Genomic DNA, 26,569 nt, shown 5'->3' with positions numbered 1-26,569 from the left:
GTACTTTTATGAAGAATTGCATCAAGTAAACTGTATATACACTCTGCAGTGGTAGCTTTATTATCAATACATTTCAACGATACATTTTCCACCCCTTCCCAGTAGAAGAAGAACAAAAGAGCCACGAGCTTATAAAAGAGGTGAATATTAGGTGGCCCTTATTTAGACGTGTCGAATTTTTTTTTGTATTCCTTTGCTCTCATCCCCTAGAACAGTGGCATTTGATAAAAAAATAATCCCTGAGAAAGTTTATTGCAATCGGACAACAGGGTGCCGACCAGGCCTTAAAGTTTAGAATTCATCAATAGTTTGAATTTGAAGAATTTCTCCAAAATGGGAAGCTCTATAAAAATTTGCTTCAAATAATATTGAAAGAGCATTCAATTCTCTACAATTACTGTATATATAATTTTTTCGTGCTTCCAACCATTTTTTAGACAATAGCGTTTGAATATAGAGAAGTCAGCAGTTCACGCGCGTATAGACAACACGTGACGCCGTACAGGTGGGGCGCGCGGAGTGCCGAAGTCTCTATATTCAAACGCTATTATCTAAAAAACGGTTGGAAGCACAAAAAAAATATATCTACAGTATTTGTAGAAAATTGGATGCTCTTTTAATGTTATTTGAACAAAATTTCGATAGGGTTTACCATTTTTGAGAAATTCTTCAAATTCAAACCATTGATGAATTTTAAACTTTAAATCTTTTTCAGGGACTATTTTTTTATGAAATGGAACCATATTAGGGGGTGAGAGCAAAAGAAATCACAGGTTGAAAATAAGGGCCGCCCTAGTGAGTATGCGCATCCGCGAAGAGTATTGAGTACCCGCCTTTCAGAGTATTCTCAAATTCACTTAACAGACAGAAGTTGCTTTGCTGATATTGACACTTGGTAGCACGACACATTATTTGATTATTTCATTACATTTAAGTTTGTATTCTGCTTATAAAGTGAATTTGATAATACTCATAAAGGCAGATACGCAATACCCTGCTCTCTCCAGAGAACCAAATATGGCGGATGCGCATACTCACCTCTTTAGTGCTCTAACGAGCCCTAGTAACAGCGCTAACGATATGTGTCGAGGAATTCTGATAGGCCAGCGGAGAGGAGGGATCAACTGCACCGTGGCATCCAATCCCCAAGATTCCCGTCTCCGCGGAATCGTCGCTCAATCTTCCACAATCGTCCTAGAATTCCCGCGCAATTATTGGATCCCCCGCCCGGGGTCGCCGCGGCGAGATCCATCTATTCTGATTCCCGTTCAGGAAGCGGGTATTCGCGGGACACGGATTCTAACTATAAAAACGACCTCTGATCCGTGACGAGTCAGATGCTCGGACGCTCGTTTAAAGGTTCGACTAAAAATAGCAAAGGTCCGCGTGCGCGTCGACCGACGGGTATTTATAACGATGGATTCTTGAAAAAAAAAAAATGAGACGGGAAAAACACGCGCGACCCTCCTCTAGTTGCCAGGAATCACTTGCACCGATGGCCTCTTCTTTGGCGACGAGGCGAGGGCCGTTGACCCCCACGTCATTAACCCTAGCCTGGCCAAGAGGATCGGTTAAATGCCCGCTCGTGAGAAACGATCGTGGAATGAAGTATATATAGCTCCCTCGGCGCGTTTGATCATTGCTCGTCCCTAAAAATGGGCGCTGCATAGTTTAGGCTAGGAGTGAAGGCTAGGAGATTTAATCTGAGGAGTCCTTGGGCATTGTTTCCACGGGTGACCCACGGGGGTGGGTATTAGGGTCAGTAGAAAGGCAGAAGGGGGCATATGGAGTTCATTGGACTTTGGTGAGCATTGGGACTTTTGGAAAGATTCAGGTTATGCGACTTGAATTCTTGAGAGATCAGAGTTTGCAAGAACTATTAGGGACTTCTCGGTTTTGACGGGTATAGGGATTTCTGGCGAACTAGTCGGTTGGTTGGGCTTTGGCGGAGGTTATAAATGCTGAAGAGTTAGTGGACAGCTATAAACTGGATAAGAACAGGTGTATTTTGCTGCACTTCCGTCCTAAACTAGACCACCAGCCGTCCCAACGAGCAGAATCGATCGTACAAGCACGAAGGAACGCGCTACCTTGCTCCCACAGGAGGAATATCTTTCCCTCCTGCAGTCTTCCCCGAAATATGTCGCTGTCGAGAGATGCATCCCAGTTCTGGGGACCAGGCTGGCCAATTCGACCCCGATACGAGGAAAGCGCTTCATCCTGGCGCGGAAGACGAAGGCCAGGTCCCCAAAGCGTATATAATTCTTCCAATTGGCCTGACAAGTGGGAAGTTCGACCTCTTTGAAATCTGAGGAAGTAGGAGGAAGATTTGAAAGATGGACACTCTACACCTGACTGTTCAGGTCACTGTGTGTGCTTTCAGAGGACCTCCGCGTCCGGCTCGGAAACTCAGAGTTATAGAAATGATGGATGAGCTTCGGGTGAACGGAGTGTTTTGATAAATAATAGGAGTCACTTCAAAGGGATAATATTTATCGAACTATCTCTATATTTAGTGACCGGCTTGGCTACTGTGTCACTAGTCGGTCGACCACTTTGGAAGCTCCTAGTGCTTTCATATATTTATCATCGATTGTTCCCCGGAGCAAAAGATTGCGAAGTGGGTCAAAGCTGATCAACGCGCGATCTCGACGAAGGAACCTTCGGCGTAACGTTTCGCCCGCTCCGAATCTCTGTTCCCGCGGCCGGGGATACTCTAATTAGACGTTTTAATTGGTAATTAGGACAGGCAGGAGCGAGTCTATCGGTTGTCGCTCGCGGATCTTCCGCGTCTCGCCCCCTCGTTAACGAAATCGCCGCGTTCGAGATACTTTGACCGTTGGACTTTGGATTAATGTACCACAGTACGTGCCACCACTCCTCGCGATCCGCTTTTCGTACAAATTAACTGATCATCGGGGACACCTTCAACGTCCCATCCCAATTCGGTGCAAACTGGCTGCAGCCAGAAACAATCATCTCCCCTTTTATCCGCGCGGACCTTCCAGTATAGTTTCATCAATTTAAAAGAATATTTCGTGTGATTCGTCGCGCAGCTAAAGAGCCGAGCTCCCCACTCGAGAGTCAATTGAAAATGTCTGATAGAGTTATTCCCAAGCAATTTTTCCGTCTTGAGGAAATTGACTTTATGACGGTTAAGTGGAGTTCAATGCAAATTTCCACCTGCTGATGTTTGCACCCTAAGAAGGGTTCCATGTAGTTTCAAACGAAGATTTAACTTTGTAGCTATTAATTATGGGCAGGCCCATATCATCCCCTTGTGACAGTGGTGGTGAAAAGAATGTTTAAACCTCTGTATAGCTAACTTAACACTACGCTTTAAGTACCAATTAATATAAATCTGATAAATCTGATAACCCTCGGGATATAATTCTGTCTGATGGACCTATCTTACTGTCTTCACCGTTCACAGTTTAAACATTCCACCACAACACCACTGTCGTAGATAAAATAGCGGCAGAGACTCACCGAAAGCTGGAGCAAGGATGGATGACCCAGTGACCAGCAGCCTCTTGCCTGATCCGTTCCTTCATCAACCCCTTTTGGCTGCCATACAGCTTCATGGCCAGCTTGTTGTCCGTCACATGGAACATGGCCTGCAGTTGATTTCGGAAGCGCGGCTTCGTCTCCTGGCCCGGGTGGCCCGGGCCCGGCTCCTCCTTCGGCGTCCCGTAGAGGGACACATCGTCCACTCCGAAGTGGACCTTCCCGCTGCCCTTGTAATTCATCTCGTTGCCTGCAACAACAACACCGATCGTCAGCGACACTATCGTCCCCTGAAAGAGGATCCGTTAGTCCCACTGGGCCTGGGAGTCTTTCACTATCGACGGCATCGCCTCCGGAAAGCCATTGTCAAACTTTTGTATTGTAGTCCTTGAAAAAGCATGGGAGAGGCTTCGCAGGGGTCACGTTTGGGAATCCGGGAGGCGAAAAGGGGATGGCACAAGTATTTTGGGCGAGCAAGCGGAGACCTGATCTAGAGTTTGGGTCTGTAGGTATCTGGGGATCGTAAGAATGTTTCAGGCTGCTTATTCAAATGATGAGTAATTTCTGAAGAATCCCGGGGGAGTGAATGCCCCATGGTGAGGCGGTCATTAATTTCGATTTCACTTGGCATAGTTTATGTCGGAGTCTGGTTGTAGGAACAGACAGCACCCAGTGGCGCACGAAATCCCCACCAAGTGTTGGGCGCGCACGCGAGCTCATTCCGATCTCCCGTCGGCTTCCTTTCTAGCACCCAAACGCACACCATACGCACCGCCGAGCACATGTGAGACGTAAAAACCTCCAGGCACCGTTCTCCCGTCCACACCATTAAATACAGTTAACCGAGAGAATTCTCTCGGTCTCTACGCTCCGTAATGGAAGGCAGGCCTCGCGAGGGGATATCTCAATTTGAACTCTGCCCAGACGCGACTGTTATACGAAGTCTGCCTAAATTACAGCTGCCGATGAATGCGACTGGGGCCACAGGCGCTGCGAGCTCTTGGTCAATGAACTTTGGGAAACGTAGACTGAGAAATCGAAGCTCCAGTGTTGAACGACTGATGATGACTTTGTTAGACTACCAGGTGTAAATTGGCGAGACGATGTTGAGGGGAAGTGAGCAGTGCTTTTATACAAGGATTAGAGACTGCACTGCTTTGGGAGGTCTGAACGATTCAGATCTCGGGGCGACTGTTCCCCAGGTCAGTGTCTGGGTAATGAGTTTCTAGAAGTCTGAACGCTAGGAATCTGTCCGTTACATATCTCATTGGAAACTTTCGAGCAATCTGTGGAGCAGGAAAACAACCATATCTCGGAGAAAGTGTAACACCGGTACAGGGAAAAACGTTATTCTTCGCGTAGCTTCTTGGAAAAGTAATGCAAGTTGGAATTATGCTACAGGATGCTCTGACAAATGTCAGATAAACTGGCAAAATAGAGGATCCAAGAAAACAGATTTCAACAATCACCATGGAACGTAGTTCATCACCGAACGAGCAACCGAGACCATCCGACGCGCATGATTAATCATCGTAATGGTATAACGAGTTCGGAAGACCAGTCAACGCAGAACACAATTTGGGAATACAGGCTCCGAAGAACAAGACGATCGATCATCGTGATGACTAGTGGACAACTCTGTACACAAGGATAGCCACTGCAGCGCGGTGCGGAACATCAAGAGGAGGGCTGCTCTCGGGGTACTCCAGCCGCAGCATCACATGCGCACGGAATATTCGGTAAATTCAGGCCGAACACAACCCTTTACCCATCGAAGAAAGAACTTTCTTAGAGCACTTCAACCACAGAATATCCGGAAAATTGTAGTAGAACACAAGCCTTCATCCTCCAAAGAAACAACTTCCTTCAAAGTACCTACTCCAGGCATAGCACCAATGTCCTCAAAATATTCAGTAGACCCAAGCAGAACACAAACCCTCGGGGAAGGAACTCCCTTAAAGCACTCGAGGCAGAGCATCCACAGAGCATTTAGCAGATCCAACCAGGAGCCAAGATCCTCGTCCACCGAAGAGTACCGAATTCGACCACCGAAAACGGACAGACGAACTCACCGAATCTGCACGCCGCCCGCGCGTACGACAATTCCGGCCAGCTGGCGACGAAGCCACGGCAGCCCTTCAGCCCGTTATCGTCAGCTGGCTGCCTCTGTTTCCGCAGCAATGGTCTCCTCAGCTCGTCCAGCGCTCGGTCGTCGGCCATCGCCCGTGACCAGCCGCCTCAGGATCGCGTGAACGGTCTCTGCCGGCGGCCACCGCTCCCCGGAGCAGAGGTTGACTAATGACGAGCGGAACACGCGCGGGGAAAAAGATGCGGGAGCACCGTAAGCGAAAGCGGCGCGGAACGAGGCGAAAGAGAGAAGAGAGAGAAACACTGACCGGTTTTATTGTGGGACCAGCAGAAGGAGCGGCTCGCGCACAGGGAGATACCCGATTCTTTCGAATACGCACGCGATTCTACCGCCAGCCTTGACACTGCGAGATCGCCGGGATCCCCACCAGCGATCGGCAACTATCGCCGGTTGCGCGCAATTTTAGATCTGGCCGGCTTTCTGTCACCGGCGCGATAAACGGTTCCCTCGGTTGTTGGGGAAGCTTAAGTAGAGGCTTTCCTTTGGGAATTGTGCTATCTGACTCATCCGTCTGTTGGCAGTGAGTCCGCTGAAGGGCCTGCGCGATAAGTGTCGCTCAGTGGGTAGTTGAAGATGATGTACTCATTACGAGTTTCCTGTCATGTTGGTACCTTGGACTACCGCTGTGTATGCTTTCGTACGCTCCCAATTCAGTTACCCAGTTTCCGCTCCCTGAGTCAGTAGTGTGAACTACAAATCGCACGTTGCAGCTGACTGTGGGGTCAAAGGTGTAGATGACACAGGCGTGGAGCTCCACTTCCCCCTCGAAAGAGTTAAGATACAATCGATCCGCATGCCTGTCGAACAGATTCCGTCAAAGGAGTGAGGACTGCGAGGGGATTGGACGTCGCTAGACCCGGGTGATCCCAGGCATCGTGAGATGCAAGGGACTCGGGGGGATTAACGAAGTTGGACGCGTTACATGGGAAGGGTCCAAAGTCTGGAACGCTTTAGTCGACTTAAGAATGCTGGAATATTTAATCCCCGAAGATGGCTGGAATCGTTTTCTATTTATTCCGCCAGGGGGCATTTCGCCGCGGAGGAGCTGGAGGGAACTGCTTCAGAAGCGACAGCCGAGATCGTTGCTGGCACCGCTATCGCGAAACGTTCTTTTCCTACGGTGCCTTCCCAGGAATGAACTTTGAGATGCACAATGCGCTGGTGAGACAAAGAGTGGGCGAATTATCTCGTCCACGGGGGCATCAGTAGAGAAGCGTTTACTACGCTCTAAAGGCGCTATCTTCGCTGCGTAACGTTTAATTGCTGGAAGGCTTTTAGTAATCTCAAAGTGGCGTATAACGAGTGATTTATATTGTTCCTTTGGTGAATGTATTCTTTTTTAATGTAAGGCAGTGGAATTCGGAAGGGAAGGTTTAGTTTTGGAGGAGGGTTGTTTGTGTTTATTGCGAAGTAGATTTTCTGTGACTTCTTTCAACTTGCTTCGAGCGATAAAGTAACAGGGAGAGGGTTTTAGACGTCCGTCTTCGATTGCTTTCATTTCTGGATATATTTTAGAGGACCGAAAAATAACAAATACGTGATTTTTTTATTTTCACCCGCTTGCATATTTTTGACGACGAGAACATCATCCATACAGCAAGTTATCACGCAACTGAAAGGTTCTAGTCGGGTAAGCATAGGGAAAAGTACCCCCAAACTAAATTGAACTTGGTGTATAGCAATCGATAGGTTGCTTAAAGAAAACTATCTCTGCCAAGGGTAGTTACGGGGTGAAACGTAATTTGCAGTTTAAGCTCCATTACTTTTGTTCTATCGAATAGAAACTTATAAAAAAAATCAGAGACATTCTACCCGTTGGTATACGTGACCGTGAATTTTTTCAGAATTTTCAGCTGCAAAACCGAATTTTAAAAAATTCAGAAAGATTAGAAATGCAGATTTCATATTCAAATTGTCAAGTTACCACGTTTATATTTTTACAGTTTTAGCGAATTTGTATGGTTAGTAATGTGTAATTTTTTCAGATCATTCGAAAGGGTGGAACGTAGTTACAAAAATTAAAAACTGATATTTCATAAGTATCTTCCTCAGGTACTCGCACGACGAATATATTTTATTGATTAAACGAGTGTTATTTGCAACTCTAAATACTTTCACATGTGTTAAATGATTCAATGCGATTAATCTGAAAACATTTCATCCATACGAATATTCCCAATTCACTGTGCAAATTATCTACTGAAATTGCAGAATTCATTAAAAATATCCCCAGATTAAATTTGTAATATTTCTTTCATCCCGGATAAATCAACACGCTCGGCTCAAACAATATCTGACTTGTCACCATTTAGCTGAACAATGTAACAATTCAAATACGCGATCATGAGTAACTGAATATAATGGCGACTTAATGAAATCTGAAAAAAGAGAATTCTCTAATGACTGTTTATTGATCCAATTACAAAAACCGGTATGTGCCTCTTATGAAACAAAAGCCTCTATGAAAAACATACTTCATGATTCACTGTTTTCTATTCAGTCACGCATCATTTTATCCTCAACGTTCGTTGTATCATACTCATCAAATCAGCTTAGGAGGCTCCTAATCTAAGCTGGGAATCGCGCTAAGAAATTGGAAAACACTCAGTTTTCCCCTACCCAAACCCGAAATCATTCTTCTGTCGCACATTCCTCACCCAGCTGCCCGGTTAACCAAACACAGCGTTTCCTACGCCGGTTGCACTTTGATGTGGAATCCCAGCGATACATCCGCGCGTAACACTACCCCCTGGAATTCCCCCGTTTCATTTCACTAAACCGCAGGAGGTAGGGGCTTCCCTGCAACCAGAAACAAAGCAACGCTTTACAGCGTTAAGAGTCCCTGCCGGGCCGTTTGAAATTATTCACAATAGAAGCAGCGGGAGAGCGAAATACCCCAAAGAGGGTAGACCGATTCGAGGCAGAAAGGGGGAAAAAGCCCACGCATGGGGAAACTCAGAAAACAGCCTAGAAGTGTAGCTGCAGAGAACCTAAAAGAGATCTAGCTAAGCAGACTTCTCTATTAACATTGTCCCTTAAGATTCCCCCATTGGTGCTCGCAGAGGGAATAAAAGCGCGGGACGAGTGGATGAAAGAAAATTCCTTGTTCGTATTCAGAAACGAGAAAGAAAGGAGTCGGAAGGAAAAGCTCATCGTCCAAGGAGTTTTTTCTGAAAGATTCCAGGGGCTGAGGCAAAGAACCAAGGAATGACGAGAATTTTTTATTAATATCTTCCTTACTGGCGGAGAAGTGGGGGAAATAATTAGGGAGGAGGTATGTTGGGCAGGTGGCCTTGGAAAGAAGTTCGGAAACTTATCTAAAAGGACAGAGGCTAATTGCCAATTCGCTACGACAAACAAACTCGAATCTATCGCGGAAGAAAATTCGTTCCTCTTACAAGCATGTCCGTTAAATGGACGATTGACGCGATTGCTTTTCAATATCGCAGCCGTCGATAGCGGGATCGTTACGAGCATTCGTCGACGGCCAAACGAGCGATTCATCGAGAACTTCTTTCACGGGTCAACGTGTATGCCATATTTCCGCGTGGCCACGTGTCTAGATTCTAGAGAAGCAGCTCCTTATTTTTTTTTTATATTAAACGGAGGTGTCTTTAGATAAAGTGTGAAGTTTGGAGGCTACTGTTCGTGGAGATAAATCAGAAGATATCAATGAACATGGCGCCCCAAAGTGTAGATGCATATTAAGTATTCGCTACAAAATAAAGGGACACATAAATTGCACTGGGAAATTCGAAGCTTGGGTTTCTAGAAACGCATCGCAATGCTGGTATGAAGTAGGAAAAGTGTCCATTGCAGGGTTCATAATGAAATTTCCGGTGAGCAAGATTTAGCTGTAACGCAACACCTCGGAATAGGATGACACGTGAACCTATGCGACTAGTCGTACGAGGGAAGGAGGAATTAATGAACTCAGATTTAAATATAGTAATTTGTCTTAATCCACAGTGGATTCAACCTCTCCAAGCCATCACTAGGTATTGTACCACTCTCCTCCAAATATCCGAGTTGAGCTACTAGGGCACTGTAGAACACTTAAGAATTGACTCTTTAGGAGCAGCTTCTAGAGAAGGCAACTCTTTCTGCGAAACCTCGAATACGTTACTTTAAACATTTAACCCTTTGAATCCGGCAACGTATATACTCTAGTATAACTTCTGAATTATATCAAATCAATAAATATCGATGCGGGTTCTGAAGAAAAATAACAAAATAGTTGCACTTTGAAGCAAAAAGCTCAGTTTCGCGTGTTAAAAAATGGACTTTTATTTACGCGTAAGTCGGGTAGAAATTAAAATATCGAAAGAATTGGACGTCGGCCGATGGTCAACTTAGTTTTATTTAATATTCTATTGTTAAAATTTTGTTCTCTCGACCGCCATATTTGTTTTTAAAGAAAACTTGGGGAAAAAATTGTACCTAAATATTATTCAAAGACGTCTCTGTCTTCATTGAAAAATTTTCGTGGAAAGAAGTGTTTTTGTCACTTAGAAATCAATTCCCAGTGACGCGGTATTTCTTGACCTGGTCAAGGTGGTGTAACCCCCTTAAAAGAAGAGAAAATGGCGTGGGAACTCACCGGTGTCGCCCAGGAAATCAGTGATGAGCAAGGTCTCGTCGTCTAGAGCAGTGACGAGGCTGTCCGTGCAGGTGTTGGTGTTCTCGATGCTGATCTTGATGCTGTCATCTTTTTTAAGCCGTGGATGATTGTTCGCGGCGGGGTTATTACCGGCGTGGCAGTTATTATGGTTGTTGTTGTTGTTATTGTTGTTGTGGTGGTGGTTGTTGTTGTTATTGTTGTTGTTGTTGCCGCCCTGCTGCTGGCCGAGGTGGTGATGGGGTGAACGAACGGATTCTGTGCTGCTGGTGTGCAAACTGACCCCCGTGGTCGCCCTTCCGTTCACCAGTCGTAGACTCGGTGCCCGACGACCTCCACCTCCTCCTCCACCCCCACCAGCGCTGGTCACGGAACGGCCGCCACCGCCGCCACCCTCGCCCTCCCTGAAAGCAACCACGATTATTATTAATAACAGGTATTACCATCAGCGCATTCAGAAGATGCGAATTCAGCGGAGCACGAATAGATTGATAAGTTCGGAAAGCAAATTTAACCATGCATTTTGTCGCTTAAGTAGCTTCTCGTAATCTGCTCTTGGAATTGATTGTTTCACCTCACGTGTCTATGTTAGTAGTGGTGTTTAAAGAACCGATAGTTATGCATAGTTTCCTAAGACTTGTGTGTAGTTTCCTTCATTTGACTGGCGTCAGCGGGTTTTCACGCCGAGGAAGGTGCGCCACGTGCACGGATTTCAGCTACGTCAGGGTCGATAGTTTTTGGAAAGCATCGGAAGTAGTTTTTGGGGAGCCTTAGTTGGTTTATTTTGTATGAAATTTGTCAGATAGGGCTTCTAAGAACTTGAAAACTTGAAAATATAGAAGCTCAGAAACTTAGAAGCTTGAAAAGTTAGAAACTTGAAAAGTTAGGAACTTGAAAAGTTAGGAACTTGAAAAGTTAGGAACTTGAAAAGTTAGAAACTTGAAAAGTTAGAAACTTGAAAAGTTAGAAACTTGAAAAGTTAGAAACTTGAAAAGTTAGAAACTTGAAAAGTTAGAAACTTGAAAAGTTAGAAACTTGAAAAGTTAGAAACTCGAAAAGTTAGAAACTTGAAAAGTTAGAAACTTGAAAAGTTAGAAACTTGAAAACTTAGAGACTTGAAAACTTAGAGACTTGAAAACTTAGAAACTTGAAAACTTAGAAACTTGAAAACTTAGAAACTTGAAAACTTAGAAACTTGAAAACTTAGAAACTTGAAAACTTAGAAACTTGAAAACTTAGAAACTTGAAAACTTAGAAACTTGAAGATTTAGAAACTAAAACACTGAAAACTTAAGAACTTGAGAACCTAAAACTTATGAACTTAAAACTTAAGAACATTCAACTTGAGAACTTGAAGCTTAAGAACTTGAAACTTAAGAACCTGAAACTTAAGAACTTGAAACTTAAGAAACTGAAACTTAAGAACTGGAAACTTAAGAACTTGAAACTTAAGAAACTGAAACTTAAGAACTGGAAACTTAAGAACTTGAAACTTAAGAACTTGAAACTTAAGAACTTGAAACTTAAGAACTGGAATCTTAAGAACTTAAAACTTACGAACTTAAAACCTTAAAAACTTAGAAATTCTTTTTTAAGTGCCGCTTTAAGGGCTTCTAAAACATTAAAGCATTGAAGGTGGTAATATGATTGGTAATAGCTAAGAATCTCCTATCAGCCCCGAATTCGCGTTATCAGTGACTGAAGGACCCATTTGGCTTATCTTCAGGAGGCCAAAGTGAATCGGGAATGCAATTCTCGCGTCAAGATCCTAGTACGCGTGCGGGGAGCCGATTCCTTACTTACAAACGACCAGCTAAAGTCGCCGACGAAGGAGCAACGCTTCTATCTTAATCGTTATCTGTACACGTACACCCCCTCCGGCCCCACTAGATCCCACCGAGTCTCGATAGCTATCCTTGGAACGCGCCCGTTTGCAAAACCGTCCTCGAGGCGCGTTCCACTTCTTAATCTTTCTATCTCTTTGGAATCGTCCTCGCGATTCTGGACACTCCTAGCCTCTCTTATCGCCGCGTTTTATCGTCCTCGACAGATCGCTCGCTGATTCGCCGGCTCCCTGTTCTCACGTTTTCGCCAATCGATACCCCTTTAACCGCCATGTTTCGCTGCTCCGAACGTTGAGGAGGAGGTCGCATGTTTTTAAACAATTTAAAACACCGAATCCTGCAACCGCTGCCGTTTAATTCAATTAATATCTCTCGAAACGAAATACCCAGAATCGTATTAATCTGGTCTAGAAGTTTCTGTGAAAGATCCAACGTCGTCAAGGTTTTAAGGGACGTTTCAATCACTTTCATTGTAGTGATTTAAATGTAATCGATGCACGACAAGAAGAGGAACCTTATCGATGAAGGCGGATCAGAAGATCGAGCGACAAGGAACAGGACATAACGATCCTGGGCACCTGTTATCGACAGCTCGTTTGGGAGGCAAGGATTTCTTCTGCAACCGCCTCAGATCGCAATGCCAGATAAATGTCGCTTGCTACTCCTCTTTTTCCCTTTTTCCATGTGAAATGGAATACACCGGTGTAACTTAAATCTCTTCTGAAATGGGCTTGCAAATCTCGCAAACTCTGAAGAAGATTTACTAAGAACAGTTCCGAGATCTGTGGAAATGTGAAAGAATGTGAAGCCTTCAATACCCTGCGAAACCGCAGCTAGAAGTTGGTTGTTGATCTCGTGGAAAACTAGATAGGACTTTTGCCATTTGATAGAGTAATTCCGCTGCACGCGCAGGTGAGGTCACGGCAGGCTAAACTAAATCAATCTCCATTCAAACTGATTCTTCAATTATCGAACGGCAATTCACTAGCAATCCGATTTAACGCCCCTTGTCCACGGTTTGAATTCTGTTTCGCGGTATTTTGCATCCGTATGCCGCGCTATTTAACGGGCTTCGCGAGCCACTCGATAAAACGGACTTAATTTCACTTTCATTGAATGCGAGGAAACCTCGCCTCGCGGATAAATTCGCAAATTAATTCTATTGGCTTCGTGCGTCGCGAGATGAATATGGCCTCGTGCATTTATTGAACCGCATTGGACGATGGATTCGCGACGAAATATCCGTGAAAAAAAAATCGCGTTTCCATGGAACACCGTCAAGCAACTAATCCCGCGCCGCTACAAATTCTAATTCACCCACTAAACGAGCTATTAATTAAACAAACACAAACGGAAACCCTTCGAATCTTCCCGCAACGCTTCAAGCCATGCCCCTTACGCGAGCAACCAGCGAAGAGACGCGCCCGCAGCGCCACCTGCCAAGCCAAGCCCCCGTTGACTGCAACCCGATGTCTCCCACCTTCAAACCCGTTTCCCCGAAAAACGAAGCCTCCCACGGAAATCATCCGCTGCACATTTTCGATTCCTTTTGCCGCGCGGAATCGTCCTGTATCCGCCCGCGTCCCGATATCCACCGCGAATGCCGTTTAAACGACGACCCATTGTGGCGCGGTAACGTCGAGTCCATAGAAGGGCAGAGTAACAATCGGGTACAGGGCAAACAAAACGCGAGCCCTCAGGAAACTTGGACGGTACGTACGGTGTGGCCGCGGAAAGCACGTCGACCTAGTTCCCGATCTGTTGGGAGCGTGTTAGAGTAGCCTATCGAGAGCGGGAACACGTGCCCGCCCATTGTGCGATCATTCTTACTCCAGCGAAGCGAGTCGCGCGACCCCAAGTCTGATCGAACGCTAATTATCCTCCCCCAATTAGCAAGCGTCGATACGGGGCCGTGAACAATACACCTCGGCGGGGGAGGGGGTGGGTGGGTGGGTGGTCGGTGGGGGTGTAGGGCGCGCAAAAATAGCGACGAGTGGCTGTCTCACCTTGCGCGCGTTCCCCTCTCATTGGGGGAGAAAAAACGACGGGACGGGTCAGGGCGACAGACACGAAGGAGCTTCTCAGACACGCGAAGGGGGCCGGAGAGGAGCGGAGGGGGCGGTGAGAGAGGCTGTACGGACACGACGGGAGTGTGTACCGAGGCGCGATCTTCTTCCTCCTAGACCAGCCAGTCTCCCGCACGCCCGGACGTGCCAGCTTTGGCCACGTGCACCGCTCTCCGAAGAGCCTCGTAATGCAATCTTGTCGCGCAATATGGTCAAGAACGGCGCTACGTTATGCATGACGAGAGGACGAGGATTTATTCTCACCGGGTTTCTCGATATTGCGCAACTATTTAGGTAACAAGGTGGGCTGCTACTGTGCGCGTTCGATGTAAGCGGAACTTGGGTATGCCCCTCCCCCTTAGGAAGGTTATGGGGGGAAGTCAGTGATCAAGGAACGGCGCTGAAGCGGCGAGGTTTCCCATAGACTTGGTGGAAACGCGGAGATTAAAGTGGAACATTAATCTCAATGGAATCTGGTGTATAAGGTCAGCTGGAACCAGCAAGACGTAACACAGACTGGCGGGGGTTGTGGAACAGTTGGTTGGTAGGACGCAAGGAGAGAAAAGGAAGGTTAAGCTTTGTCCAGGGCCTGCTGGTGGACTTGTGGGTGACAGGATACTGAAATGACTCCTGGAATTCCTGTTAGTCGCTATCTTTATTGAGAAGGTTGACGCAGGCAGCGGGGTCGTCTGTAGGTACCGCTCTCTATGTTTCATGCGGTTCGACTGATCGCTACGTGGATTCTCGGCGCGGATCTTTGGGGACCATCGTCTCTCGCAACGTACAGGATGTTTATACAGTAACGTATCAACGACGGTCCTCGCCGCTTTCCGAGAACCCTTACGCTGCAATAGTTGCGCGACGCATCGGCGCCGAAATTCGATGCGGTATCGCTGATGGCCAGGCTAAACGCCTGGTCGCAATGAGGCGGTGTGCTCGTTGCACGTGCCGCCACAGACTCATCGGTAAGGATTACCTAGCAGGCTCAGCCTTAGACGCGCTATGTTAGGAGGTAGGACGAAACTGGTATATATCCGAATGGGTGGTTGATGGAGAACTAGCGAGAGAGCGGGATCGGTTGAAATGCCATCTTGTGGCGGAGTCGGAGGTATCGCTCATGGACGATCCTTCAATTTAAACTCCAACTAGACTGGAGGAGTGTACATAGCCCCCTTAGGAAGGTTATAGAAAAGTCAGTGCTCAAGGGACGGTGCTGAAGTCTCCCTTAGACACAATGCAATGTTAATCCCACTTGAATATGCCATGCAACAAGGCACACTCCCTATCAAGGAGTACCGCCGGCGGTCCAAAATGATGTACTTCAGAATTCAGAGTATATATCTACCTAAATGCATCAGTCTACGACCACTTACAAGGGAACTACCTGAGGTGTTGCGCACCGATTTCGATGAAACGTCATGGAAAGGTAAAGAATTGAAAAATATTTCACCCCTGTTACACAATTGAGGTTTCCGGCACTCGCCGCCAACGAGCAAACGTGACTATTAGGAGTCTTCCCTTCCAGGGGTCAAACATCATCCAATTCTCTACCTATCTACGAAGTCCCATAAAAATCGGTGCGTAACACCTCATACAGATCCCTTGTTAGAACTACCTAGACCAGGTCTGTCCAACTTTTGCTCTTGCCTTCGAAGAGCAACCGCGGGTGGTTGCGAGCGAAGGCAAGAGCCACGGTTGGGCCCCATCATGAGGACCTTTCGCTCTGGAGGAGTGCGAGGGGCCTTCAAAGGCGAAGACCAACTCGTGGTTGCTCGAGCAAATGCCTGGACAGGCCTGACCTAGACGTACCAAAGCACAGAAGATCCCCCAATCGAGATTGGGCTGAGGCCCACTAGGATCTCCCAGCCCCTTTTCTACCGCGCGTCTCACCTGGACAAGACCTCTCCGTGGAGCGCAGATCCCCGGTGCGCGATAGCACGGAAGCTACCCCCGGAGGGCAAAGCAGGGGTCGTGAAGCAGCTACCCCGCGACTCTGAGGACGTCGGCCACGGTTTAAACCCGCGGGACCCCGCGTCCGGGACATTCCATGCGAACTCGGACAGATTTCGGAGTAAGTTTTCGTAGATTGCTAAAATTTGAGTATCTTGTAGTCTTTAGTGATATTTAAACGTACCTCAAAGGATTTTTCAAAATTTTGAAAAATGTCGATTTTACAGCTGTTTGAAATTAAGTTTACGTTGCCAATTTTAAAATGCCCCTATTTTTTAAAATTTGTCCATCAAGGGGAAGGATAGACCTATATTCTCCTTTTTGAGATTTTTAAAATCGCGCCCGATGTTAAAAACCTGCATTTATTTAAAATAATTGCACAAAAATGGTTAAATTTTTTTTCTTTAAACTGAAATAATTTTTCCTTAGAACTTCAATGTCTTCTCTATAAGCACGGTAAAGCTCATCTCCATCCGTTTACTACTTCCCTAGCAATAATGTATTGAAAAAAAGGTAGCACTTAACTTCAAACAGCTGTAAAATCGACATTTCTCAAAATTTCGAAAAATCCTTTGAGCCACGTTTAAACATCACTAAATACTACAACATATTAAAATTTCAGCAATCTACGAAAACTTACTCCGAAATCTGTCCGAGTTCGCATGGAATGTCCCGTCCGGCGTGTTCAAGCGGGTTCCGCGTGCCGCGACGGGGCGAGAGGCATTCAGCGGGCGCTCCCTCTGGAGTAGCTTCGCCCTGTGTACACATTCGATGCACATGCACACAGCAACCTCCTGCCCGGCACTAGAATCTATTTTAAGAAACTTCCCCGCTGGGCTGATGCGGTCGACCGAGGAGGAAAGCATATATCCGCGACGTCGAGTGCGCCGCCTCTCGAAAAACGACCATCAAGGTGGAGGGCGGAGGGGGCGGGAGAAAGGGACAGACAGTGCGAGAGAGGGAGAAAAAGGTGTCAAGGTTCGCTTTCGATTGCTACGTTTACAATTTGTACCGAAGAGAACGGGGGCTCGTGCTGTTCCAGGTGACGTTCCAGCACGCGCCCGAGATCAAAAGCTCAAGGGGTGGCGCGAGGGGAGGATCAGAGGGGGACGTCGCGCGCGCGCTAGCGCTCGTCGATACGAATGGCTGTTGTCTCGTTGCCTGGCTGCTTCCACGTCGTTGCTTTTGCGTGGTTGCTTTTGTACCGATGCTTGCTTTTTCACCCCTCCTGTCGCTGCATGTCACCCACCCTCACCCCTCCACTTCTTCCTGTCGCGCTTCGTTTTTCGTTTCGTTAACGCCGGGTCCAATTAATCTCGCGCGAATCTTGGGCTGGATAATTGCGGGCTTCTTGTTTGGGCGATTTCAGCGAACGGGTGGCATGGTGGTGGTTGATTTGGGGTTGAAGTGGGGGTATAGTGTTTTGGGGCGCTTGATTTTCTATGGTTATCGAGGGGGGTGAGGTGCCAGGGTCATTAGGAAGTGGAAAGGCGAGGTTATGAAGCACTTAGGCTCGATAGCAGCTAAAGGCTTTTTCTTTTGGATAAGGGGATTATTAGTGATGGTGGATGTCTGAAGTTGGTCAGACAAGAGCGAATAATATCGGAGAAAAAAAATCCTCAGGCAATGGGACTATGCCTAAAGTGACCAGATATTTTCTGTTCCAATGCGGGACAAGCAAGCAAGCAAACAAAAAATGGGTTAACAGATCCGTGAGGAGATCTTCTTCGTAGCTTATTAAAGCATTTACAATATATTTAAAAATACATACTTGTGATTATAAAGTGATACGTTGAAACGAAATTAAAAATATTTCTTTTTTCGCAACGACAAAAAAGTAGAGGAAACGTTAACTTTATGCTACTGCAAAAATGTAAAAGGTTACATGTCCAATCCGGGACACTTTGCGGGACACTTTTCAATGCGGGACAAAGGGCTCAAATGCGGGACTGTCCCGCGCGATGCGAGACGTCTGGTCACTTTAACCACGCCGACCATTTGCACGCCAAATGCTCATATTTGGTCGTGCCGATGGCCGCTACACCTACAATAATTGCCTAACTATCAGGAGACACATGATAATCACTATCACAGTAATTGGTGAAAACTGAAGGCCCTTCATCTGCGAGTGATTATTATCAAGAGTAACCTTAACTTCACAACGAATAGGCACTTATCGAAAGTTAACGGGCTCTGAAAGGCTCGCGATCCTGATACCCAATAAAAGCTGGGAATCGACGGGCCATAAAGGAATTTTAATAGAATCCTGATTCCCGACGTAATAAGCGAACCCCCATAAAACTTAAGGGCCACCGGAGACCTAGTAGGTTGGTACCTAGTTATTGAACCATGCGCCAAGTCCCGCCACAGTGACCATCAAACGCTAAGGGACACCAACTCGTCAGCAGCTTAGTGGGCTATAAAAGCAAGCCGTTAAACTGACCCGCGGCGTGTCCGCAAAAGGGACAATGCAGGAAAGAAGTTCGGAGAAAGTGCCCCCCGCAGGATACGATGCCTCCTTCCCGGGCACTGCGGCGAAGCGCGACCGGCGCGCACACGGCTCAATTCAGGTCGCTTTGATTCAACTTTGATGCGGTTGCGAAGTCAATTATCGGATTAACCGACTTCCCCTGTCGTTGCAATGGTAATCTCGATTTCCCCGCGAGTTAATTAATGCCAAACAATACACCACCCCCGAGCCCATTATGCGGCGAACGAAAGTGCATCTCGCACTGTCGCCAGCCATTTAGCCAGCTCCATCGACGAAAGTAAAAGTCTCGTCGACTGCGACCACGGCTGGCGGCTCGAGGAATCCTCGTTAAAAGCAGAAACGAGGCAGAAGAGACATTTGCGCCTGTTTCGACGCTTTTCGAGGAATTCTGCGACAGCTTCGTCACGCGGTGGGAATTGAATTAAGAGGAAGATAAACAACAGAGTAGTTGCACATGCAAACGAAGTCCCGTCGACCACTCGAGGCACCGAGAAAGGAATGCAGCGGCGCTCGATGGACGCAGCGATGCTTACAGCGAACCTATCGGCCGTTTTTATACCCGCAGAGAAATTCACGAGCGCGTTTAATCGCGAGGCTTCGTTGTACGCGCGCCGCCGCGGCGAAAAACCGAGCAGTAACCGAGGCGTACACCGGGAATATCGAGCTCCTCGTTTTTCCATGGGGCAGAGAAGGGGTTTCGCGTTACGCGCGGCAAAAAGCTGCGCGATTTTTGCGAAGCTACGTTGCACGGGCGCGCTCGTTAAAACCTGGCGCGTTTTACGGCAGGATTTAACGGGGAATACTTGCCACTCCGTTCAGCTTTATCGACTCGGTATACGGGCAAAGAGGAGCAGCAGGAACTGCCCCGATTCACCATGAGTTTATTGCCGAATTGTGGAATAATGGTGACGAGCACTGTCTGCTAAACAATTCCACCGTTCGGCAGGTAGTTTCGGTGATGCAGGCGGTTCGGTAACACTGCAACGTGGTTGAGAAAAATCTGCATAAACCCGCGAGGATGTACATAAATATGCATAAGTCTAGCCGCAGATGTGCAAGTCGCGTTGCAACGGAGAAAGTGGTCATTTTGCATTGCACAAGCCTCGAGTTAATCGGTGACGTAATACAGTGTGGGCTATTTTTTACAAACTTCGCGGTGGTTTAAGGGATTCCGTTGTGGTGTAATAATATTTTTAATGCGGGGATGTATTGAGAACGTTTTGCGGAAGCTTCCACTTAGCTGCGGAGCGTAATATTTATCGCTGGTAATTCTAGTAGAAACAGGCGAAGACGAGATGTCTCGTTTTCCGTTAGCGGGATGCAACATGGTGCCGCGGGAGGAATCTAGTTTCAATGGTTACAGCAATTTATAAACGTCCGATACGACGCACTACGCTGGCATAAATCATTTCCACGTCGTAGACAGCTCGAAACGAACCTGAGTAATGGTAAACCGAAGCCAACGCGAACGATAAAACGCCAGCTGGTCGGATCGCGCTTGAAGACAAGGTGAAATGGAGCTTTATGCGGGAGTAACTCGAACGGAGCCTGGCGGAACGGAGATACCGGCGGTAAAATCCGGCGGAACAATAAATGTCTAACAATCGCGCCACGGTTATTAAAGAAACGTTGGAGAATCGATTCTGGACGCGTGCCCGAGCTACGCGGCGGCCGTGGGATCTACGGCGGCCCGTCGGAGTAACCGATCGAGCGATCAATCATCTGGTAAAAGCCGGAGAAGAAGAAACAACGTTATTCCGCGAGACGGGACAAAATTCGCGGAGCGGCTTACGTAACGTCGATCAAAGCGGCATTACGTAAAAATCCGCGGAGTGAGTTCTATGCAAAAATTGCGAGCGCCGATAAATACCGAGGTCAATCGTCTGGTTGGCCGCCTTTAAAAATCATCTAGCGCCGCAGGAAAATGTGTCAACGACCAATTGCTCGGTGTCCAGCGAGCTTCCTTCGGAACGAGCGCAAATCTCGCCCAGACGATGCGGCTCGGAGAGCTGCGGATCGGCTCGCGGCACGCCAGCGGCACCGCAGTTTCGGATCGGGTTCGAGCGACGAGGATCGATCGGACCGTCAGATAGCTTTGAATCAACCCGTGAGACCTGGGAAAGGGATCGTCGAATCTTTTCATTGTTGCATCAGAGGAATATTATGTGGAAGAACTGCAACAGGCGCTGCGAAGCCGTTGTTGAGTATGGTGGACCGATTTGGGCTTTGGGAAGTATAACACTGCAGTGGAACGTAATATTTTTACGGGATTACTTATGTTTAGTCGTACTTTGTGTCTTGCTTTTTTTTTTATTAACGAAAGGGCATGAAAACGTTGGTCGAAAATCGTATGTCTGGCTTTAGGTAGCTGCCACTTTTTTAAAACATAGATTTCTTCAAAATCGGATTATCGTCTTGGGAATATTCGTGCAAAATTTTGTTGAAATTTTGTAGTACGTAAACTCTGAAATATTTTTGGTACCGCGAATGGTGTAACTATGAAGAGGCTTTCGGAGAAGGGGCTTCATTTCTTAAGATATCAAATTTCTTTTTGAAAAGAATACAGTTTTTTAATTTGTACACAAAAAGGTGCTTGTCTTTATATTTAAGTATAACGTTTTGTTTTTATATAAAATAAAATTCATAAAAGTATCCCTATTTTCTGAGGTGTCAGAGGTATAAATAAATTTTGAGAAATATCTTTTCTTTGTTACTGTTTTACCATTTAAATTATTTTTTACTCACTACTGTACTAGATGTAAAATATATTTCACTAGATTAAGGGTACTAAGTAGGCGGTCGTTCCTGTCTAAAATGAAGCATTTCTGTTACAATTAATTACAAAGAAACAAAGTGAAACTGAGACTTGTTCTTTGGCATGAAGTTTATTAACATCATAAGCTTTAAAAAACTTGTTTGTTTAGTCAAAAATGTGCATTATATATGACACTGCAGATGGATCATTAAAGAGGCTTTTTAAAAAAAGTCTCTTTTGCTTTGCAGTGGTAACTCAAAAACGGAGGTTCCAATCGATTCAAAATAAATTCTAGCATCTTCACAAAATGTGTAATTTCGGACCAGACCTAAATTCAAGTTAATAAAAACTCTTATTCTTTATGAAAAAAAATTAAAACCCCATTGAGACCCCATTGATGAGGTTCTACCATCCCCAAGCCCCAACAGACGAGGTTTTAGTTTATTTTCATAAAGAATAAGAGTTTTCATTAACTTTAATTTAGGTCCGGTCAGAAACTACACATTTTGTGAAGATGCTCGAATTTGTTTTGAATCGATAGGAACCTCCGTTTTTGAGTTATCACTGCAAAACAAAAGAAACTTATTTTAAAACAGCCTCTTTAATGATCCATCTGTATCGTCATATATAATGCATATTTTTGACTAAACAAACAAGTTTTTTAAAGCTTATGATGTTAATAAACTTCATGCCAAAGAACAAGTCTCAGTTTCGCTTTGTTTCTTTGTAATTAATTCTAAGAGAAATGCTGCGTTTCAGACAGGAACGACTGCCTAAATAGTACTCTTAAAGTCCTAGTACCCCCTAGTAGAGATACAGTAGAATCTCCTATTTCGTTACCTAATCACCAAAATTTACAAGAAGCTCCAGAAAATAACAATTCTTCACCTCCACTAGCAATTCATTTGCGAAGAAAGAGCTTCTACCCCACCCGCGGAAGAAATTCAATATTCCCTCGATACATGTCCATACATAAACTTCTCTATAGCTCAGAGCAGAGTTGCACCCCCGCCCCAAATCGCCGCGTTTTACGCGCCCAACGCGGCCCAGCAGCACCTGCTTTCTTCCCCGAGCCGATGAAAAAGCTTAAGCCCGCTTCTTTGCGCGATGCGCGCCATGAAAACCGGATTCAATTAATTCCCACCGATCGATGGATTCCGCTGCTCCTCGCGCCGCATTCGGGATTCAATCTGACGCGCTCTTAAGAGATTGTTCGTCGCGCCTGCAGTGTACCGATCGCTGCGGATTAAATTCTTTATTTTCGATATTTCCGGCGCCGCGTCGCCGGTTCGACACAATCGAGCGTGTGATGGGATCGATCGCTAGTCGTCGTCGGATTCGACACGGTGAATTATCCAATTCGACGAATTGCTCTCGCGTCATATAACAGTCGCGTCGAATTCATTGGAAACCGAATCGTTGGAGTGTTTGATGGTTGAAATGTTCGTTTAAGGAGAAACGAAGACGGCTGATTTTTGACGTATTGCATCTGCCCGAGGATTGCGGGGATTCGAGTCCTCTCGGAGATCGATCGGTACACCTCCCGGGGGAAATACCGAAGGATTACTCCTGTTAATCATAATTTCGATGAGGATGATCTCTGGAGGTAATTTCTATCATCCGCGATCGGCGGTCGGAGGTAAAATGAAATGGAGGAGCGATTGAGTTGGAATATCGTAATTGATGATGATAATGACCAGAGAAGCTGAAGCGAGGTTGTAGATAATTGCTATGAGATAATATAGGATTACTGGCAACTAATGATGCTGTAGCAAGTTAAACTATCACTGTAGAAAATTATCGTGACCAATTTATGTTTATCGCTAGCTTGGTAAAAACTAAGTGCTACGGTCGCCAAAAGAAGTATTCCTGTATTTTTTAAATACCCGGCGTTGCCCGGGCTATAGCAACTTTTAAAATAAAAGCGACGGTATTATAGACGGCGAAACAGTTGACAGCGTTATTAAAGTTAGCGAGAAAGGCAATAGTATTTTTTAATAGTCTATTTGTTGGCATTAGGACAGCAAATTAAAAACACATGTCCAAACAGAAATTTTACTAAATTACAACGTCTACCGTATTTCTTATTAAATAACAGAGCGTAAAAGTGGTCGCGGTCAACGAAACCTATGCAGTGACCTGCGCTCGGACCTGTAGAACGTGTGTGCCAAATATGAACGAAATCCGCGCAGCGGTGTAAATTTGTATTACGAACAAACAGAAAATGAATTTTATATATACTGATAAAGAAACGTTCTTAATCCGAAAATTTTGATTTTAATGAAACTTAGTGTGAATGTACAGCAAGGAGTAATATTTTTTGTTGTGGGAAATCACTTGATCAGCCTTTAATGTTAGGGGTAAAAAGTACAGTGGTTGGCTCTATTTTGAGAAATAAAAAAAATATAATGAAATATCTATGTTTTGTATATTTTTATAAATTCTAGATTTTTTTATGAACTCTATTTATTTTTAGATTATTAGGGTTTTGTACCTACTATTTATATTGATTTTCATTTCAAATGTACTAAATTCAGATTTATAATTCACTATTAATTTAACACTCTTACTTAAATGGCCAACCAATTTTCGTTTTTTTTTTTAATATAACTTTATTTTTCTTTTGGTACTGTGCTAGAGTATAAAAACTGAATAATTCTTATAAATATTTTCTGTCAAGTTATATTAAAGCAGAGATGGGCAAAGTTTTTATTTACATAGATAAGATTTCGAATAACGAATGAAAGTTAAAACACCTATTCGTCATTCGTTGGTTAACCAGAGTTAGCTTTATTCGACACATGACGAGTAATTTTCTAATCTTTATTCGTTATTCGAAATTTGATTTAAATCAAATTTTTGCCCCTCTCTGTATCAAAGTTATATTAAAAAAGGGGATGAGGGTTGATTGCACCTCTCCAGAGTAAATCTCCCCAGAAAAAAAAACAAACTCCTCTTAGAAAGCTCCACTATGCTCCACATTCCCACGAAGTTTCATTAAAGCCAGAATCTTATGAGTGATAAAATCACCAACACACTAACAATCGCCAGTGCAGCAATCAAACTGGATTCTATCGTCCTTTAATAGCCAAGCCGAAGAACCCACATCGCCAAACCGAAACATTCTCACAGCCATCAAACGACTGCAGAGAAGCAAGCACATCTCCCTCTCTCTCCAAATAATCCCCCGGATCATAAAACTCCCTACAAATTCGTCCGAATTTCTCCACGCGTCCGCAGACCTGGCGCTGATAAACCCTCAGGGATCCAGCAACGGAGGCGCCATAAATCCCTCTCCGGGATAAGATTTACGGCGTTTCGTTTCCAAGGGGTCGTTTATCCTGCTCGCGAGTTTCGGCTAATTTATTTAAAACAACGGCACACACTGGCAGCCCGCGATTGTATAACTGCCGTCGCGTGATTCGGCGGGCACGAACGAACGCGCCAGGCTTCGCGCGGCCTGTTTATGCGCTGGACTCAACGTGGGTGGTGGATATTCCGCTTAACGGGCCAGATCGCAAGGGCGATTATCAAAACCTGCAATTATTCGCGCCGCGTAATGGCAGGTCGCGTTAACAGGTCGTTGGTAGGCGTGAAAACATCGGGACCAGAACGACCCGTGGCGGTAATGATAGCGCGTCAGCACACAGCAGCAGCGTGCTCGGATAACAGGTTTCCTCGGACTGCGAGGATGAACGGGGATGGAAGAAGGACGGAGGCTGCTGAGGGACTTCGAAAGGGGGATTTCTTGGCGAGCCTCGGGGGTGCAGGTTGGTCGAGGATGGCGGGGGCGTGTCGGGTGAACACTGGGGGCAGCGCGAGACCTAGTTGCTGCGTAATGGGCTTGGGAAGATCAGGGATTTTGGAGAGGGGAATTTGCAAGTGGATGAACTCTGGGGAACAGTGGATTTGTGATGTGTGGTAGCAAACCCACCATATCTGCTAGTTGTAACATACTAATGTAGGCGAAAAAAATTTCCTGGGTGACGGGGATTCGAACCCGCGATCCGCGGGTCCTCCGGATTACTGGGCAGTCGCGTTACCCATTCCGCCAACGTTTCTTTCTTTATATCGCGAAGCTTATTGAAATGGGTGAGAAAAATTGTGAGGTAATGGTGAGCTCGACAAACTTAAGCAAAAAGCTGAATTTTCAGGGAAGGCACGTAGATGTCCGTATGCACGAAGGCATTCGGGACTCCCCGACAGGTCGCTCGGGTATATTTACAAATAGGTATATGTTTGCACCACAGTGCGCTGCCCCCGCGAGAGGACGGAGACAAATACAATTTGTGTTCTGTCTGACTCGCAGGACGAGTGAGTTGCGTGGGGGGAAAAACACAACAAAAACCCCTGGAACGCTCTTGGGAAAAAACTTACGAACTACTATTTACAAGCAAAGGACTTACTAACTAGGACTATGTACAGAAATGCCCAAACGGGTCGATATAATTAGAGCTCGCAGTCTCGGTACGCGGGGTAAGAGCTTATATGATTCCGCCAGCGTCGACTCTTTGAGGTTACTGTCTCCCGAATACCCAAACTAACGGGGCGCCACCTAGGTCTGTGCCAATTGCACCATAGGCTGTCCCCAAACGCCAAATGCCTGCACCACGAACGAAGAGAAATATTGGTAGATGGTCGATGAGATCACATCATAACAAGAAGTAATTACGGAGCGTAACAATAGGTAATAGTATTTTAAGACTGATCGTGGTTGTGAACAACTAATCTAAAAAGATATATATGTAAATACTGTGTAGATATGAAATAGAGAATTAAGGAAGCGTGACTGAATACAGAAGGAGTGTGTAAACAGTGCGAGTATGCGTGTGTGTTTTTTTTTCTTTTCTGTTTTTCTTCTTTCGTATTATATATCCCCCGCACTGCGAGGTTAAGAATAGACCTTTTTTCGCGGAAACCGCCACTGTATAATATTGTGTTACCCATTATTATTTCAATGGAAAAGCCGAAATAAATTATTAACCGATCTAACAGAAACCCAATCTGACAAGGGAAAATCCCAAACCCGAAAATTCAAAAAATTCTGAAACATTGTGAATATGTAGGGGATTTCCTCCTGGTTACAACGCAATTTTTGTTCGCTGCCTAAATTCACTCGAAGGGGGTGAAATTAGCCCCTGAAAATTCGGCTATTTTTCGGATTTTGTGTTATAACTCGGAAATTGTGA

At 45.6% G+C, this 26,569-nt stretch overlaps 1 protein-coding gene across 9 annotated transcripts in view; it reads right to left on the bottom strand.

The window, feature by feature from the left end:
• Positions 1-26,569, bottom strand: part of Ih (hyperpolarization activated cyclic nucleotide gated potassium channel Ih) — a 144,380-nt gene that overhangs the window by 50,902 nt on the left and 66,909 nt on the right. For all 9 annotated transcript variants that reach the window (XM_076825621.1, XM_076825630.1, XM_076825622.1 and 6 more), the window contains 2 exons: positions 10,257-10,678; positions 3,490-3,757 (listed from right to left, as the gene is read on the bottom strand). In XM_076825621.1, the coding sequence (XP_076681736.1) occupies positions 3,490-3,757; positions 10,257-10,678 (690 nt within the window). The remainder of the gene's footprint in view (positions 1-3,489; positions 3,758-10,256; positions 10,679-26,569) is intronic.

Source organism: Andrena cerasifolii, chromosome 13, assembly GCF_050908995.1.
Source record: "Andrena cerasifolii isolate SP2316 chromosome 13, iyAndCera1_principal, whole genome shotgun sequence".
Lineage (NCBI taxonomy): Eukaryota > Metazoa > Arthropoda > Insecta > Hymenoptera > Andrenidae > Andrena > Andrena cerasifolii.
This window is presented reverse-complemented; position numbering and strand designations above follow the sequence as displayed.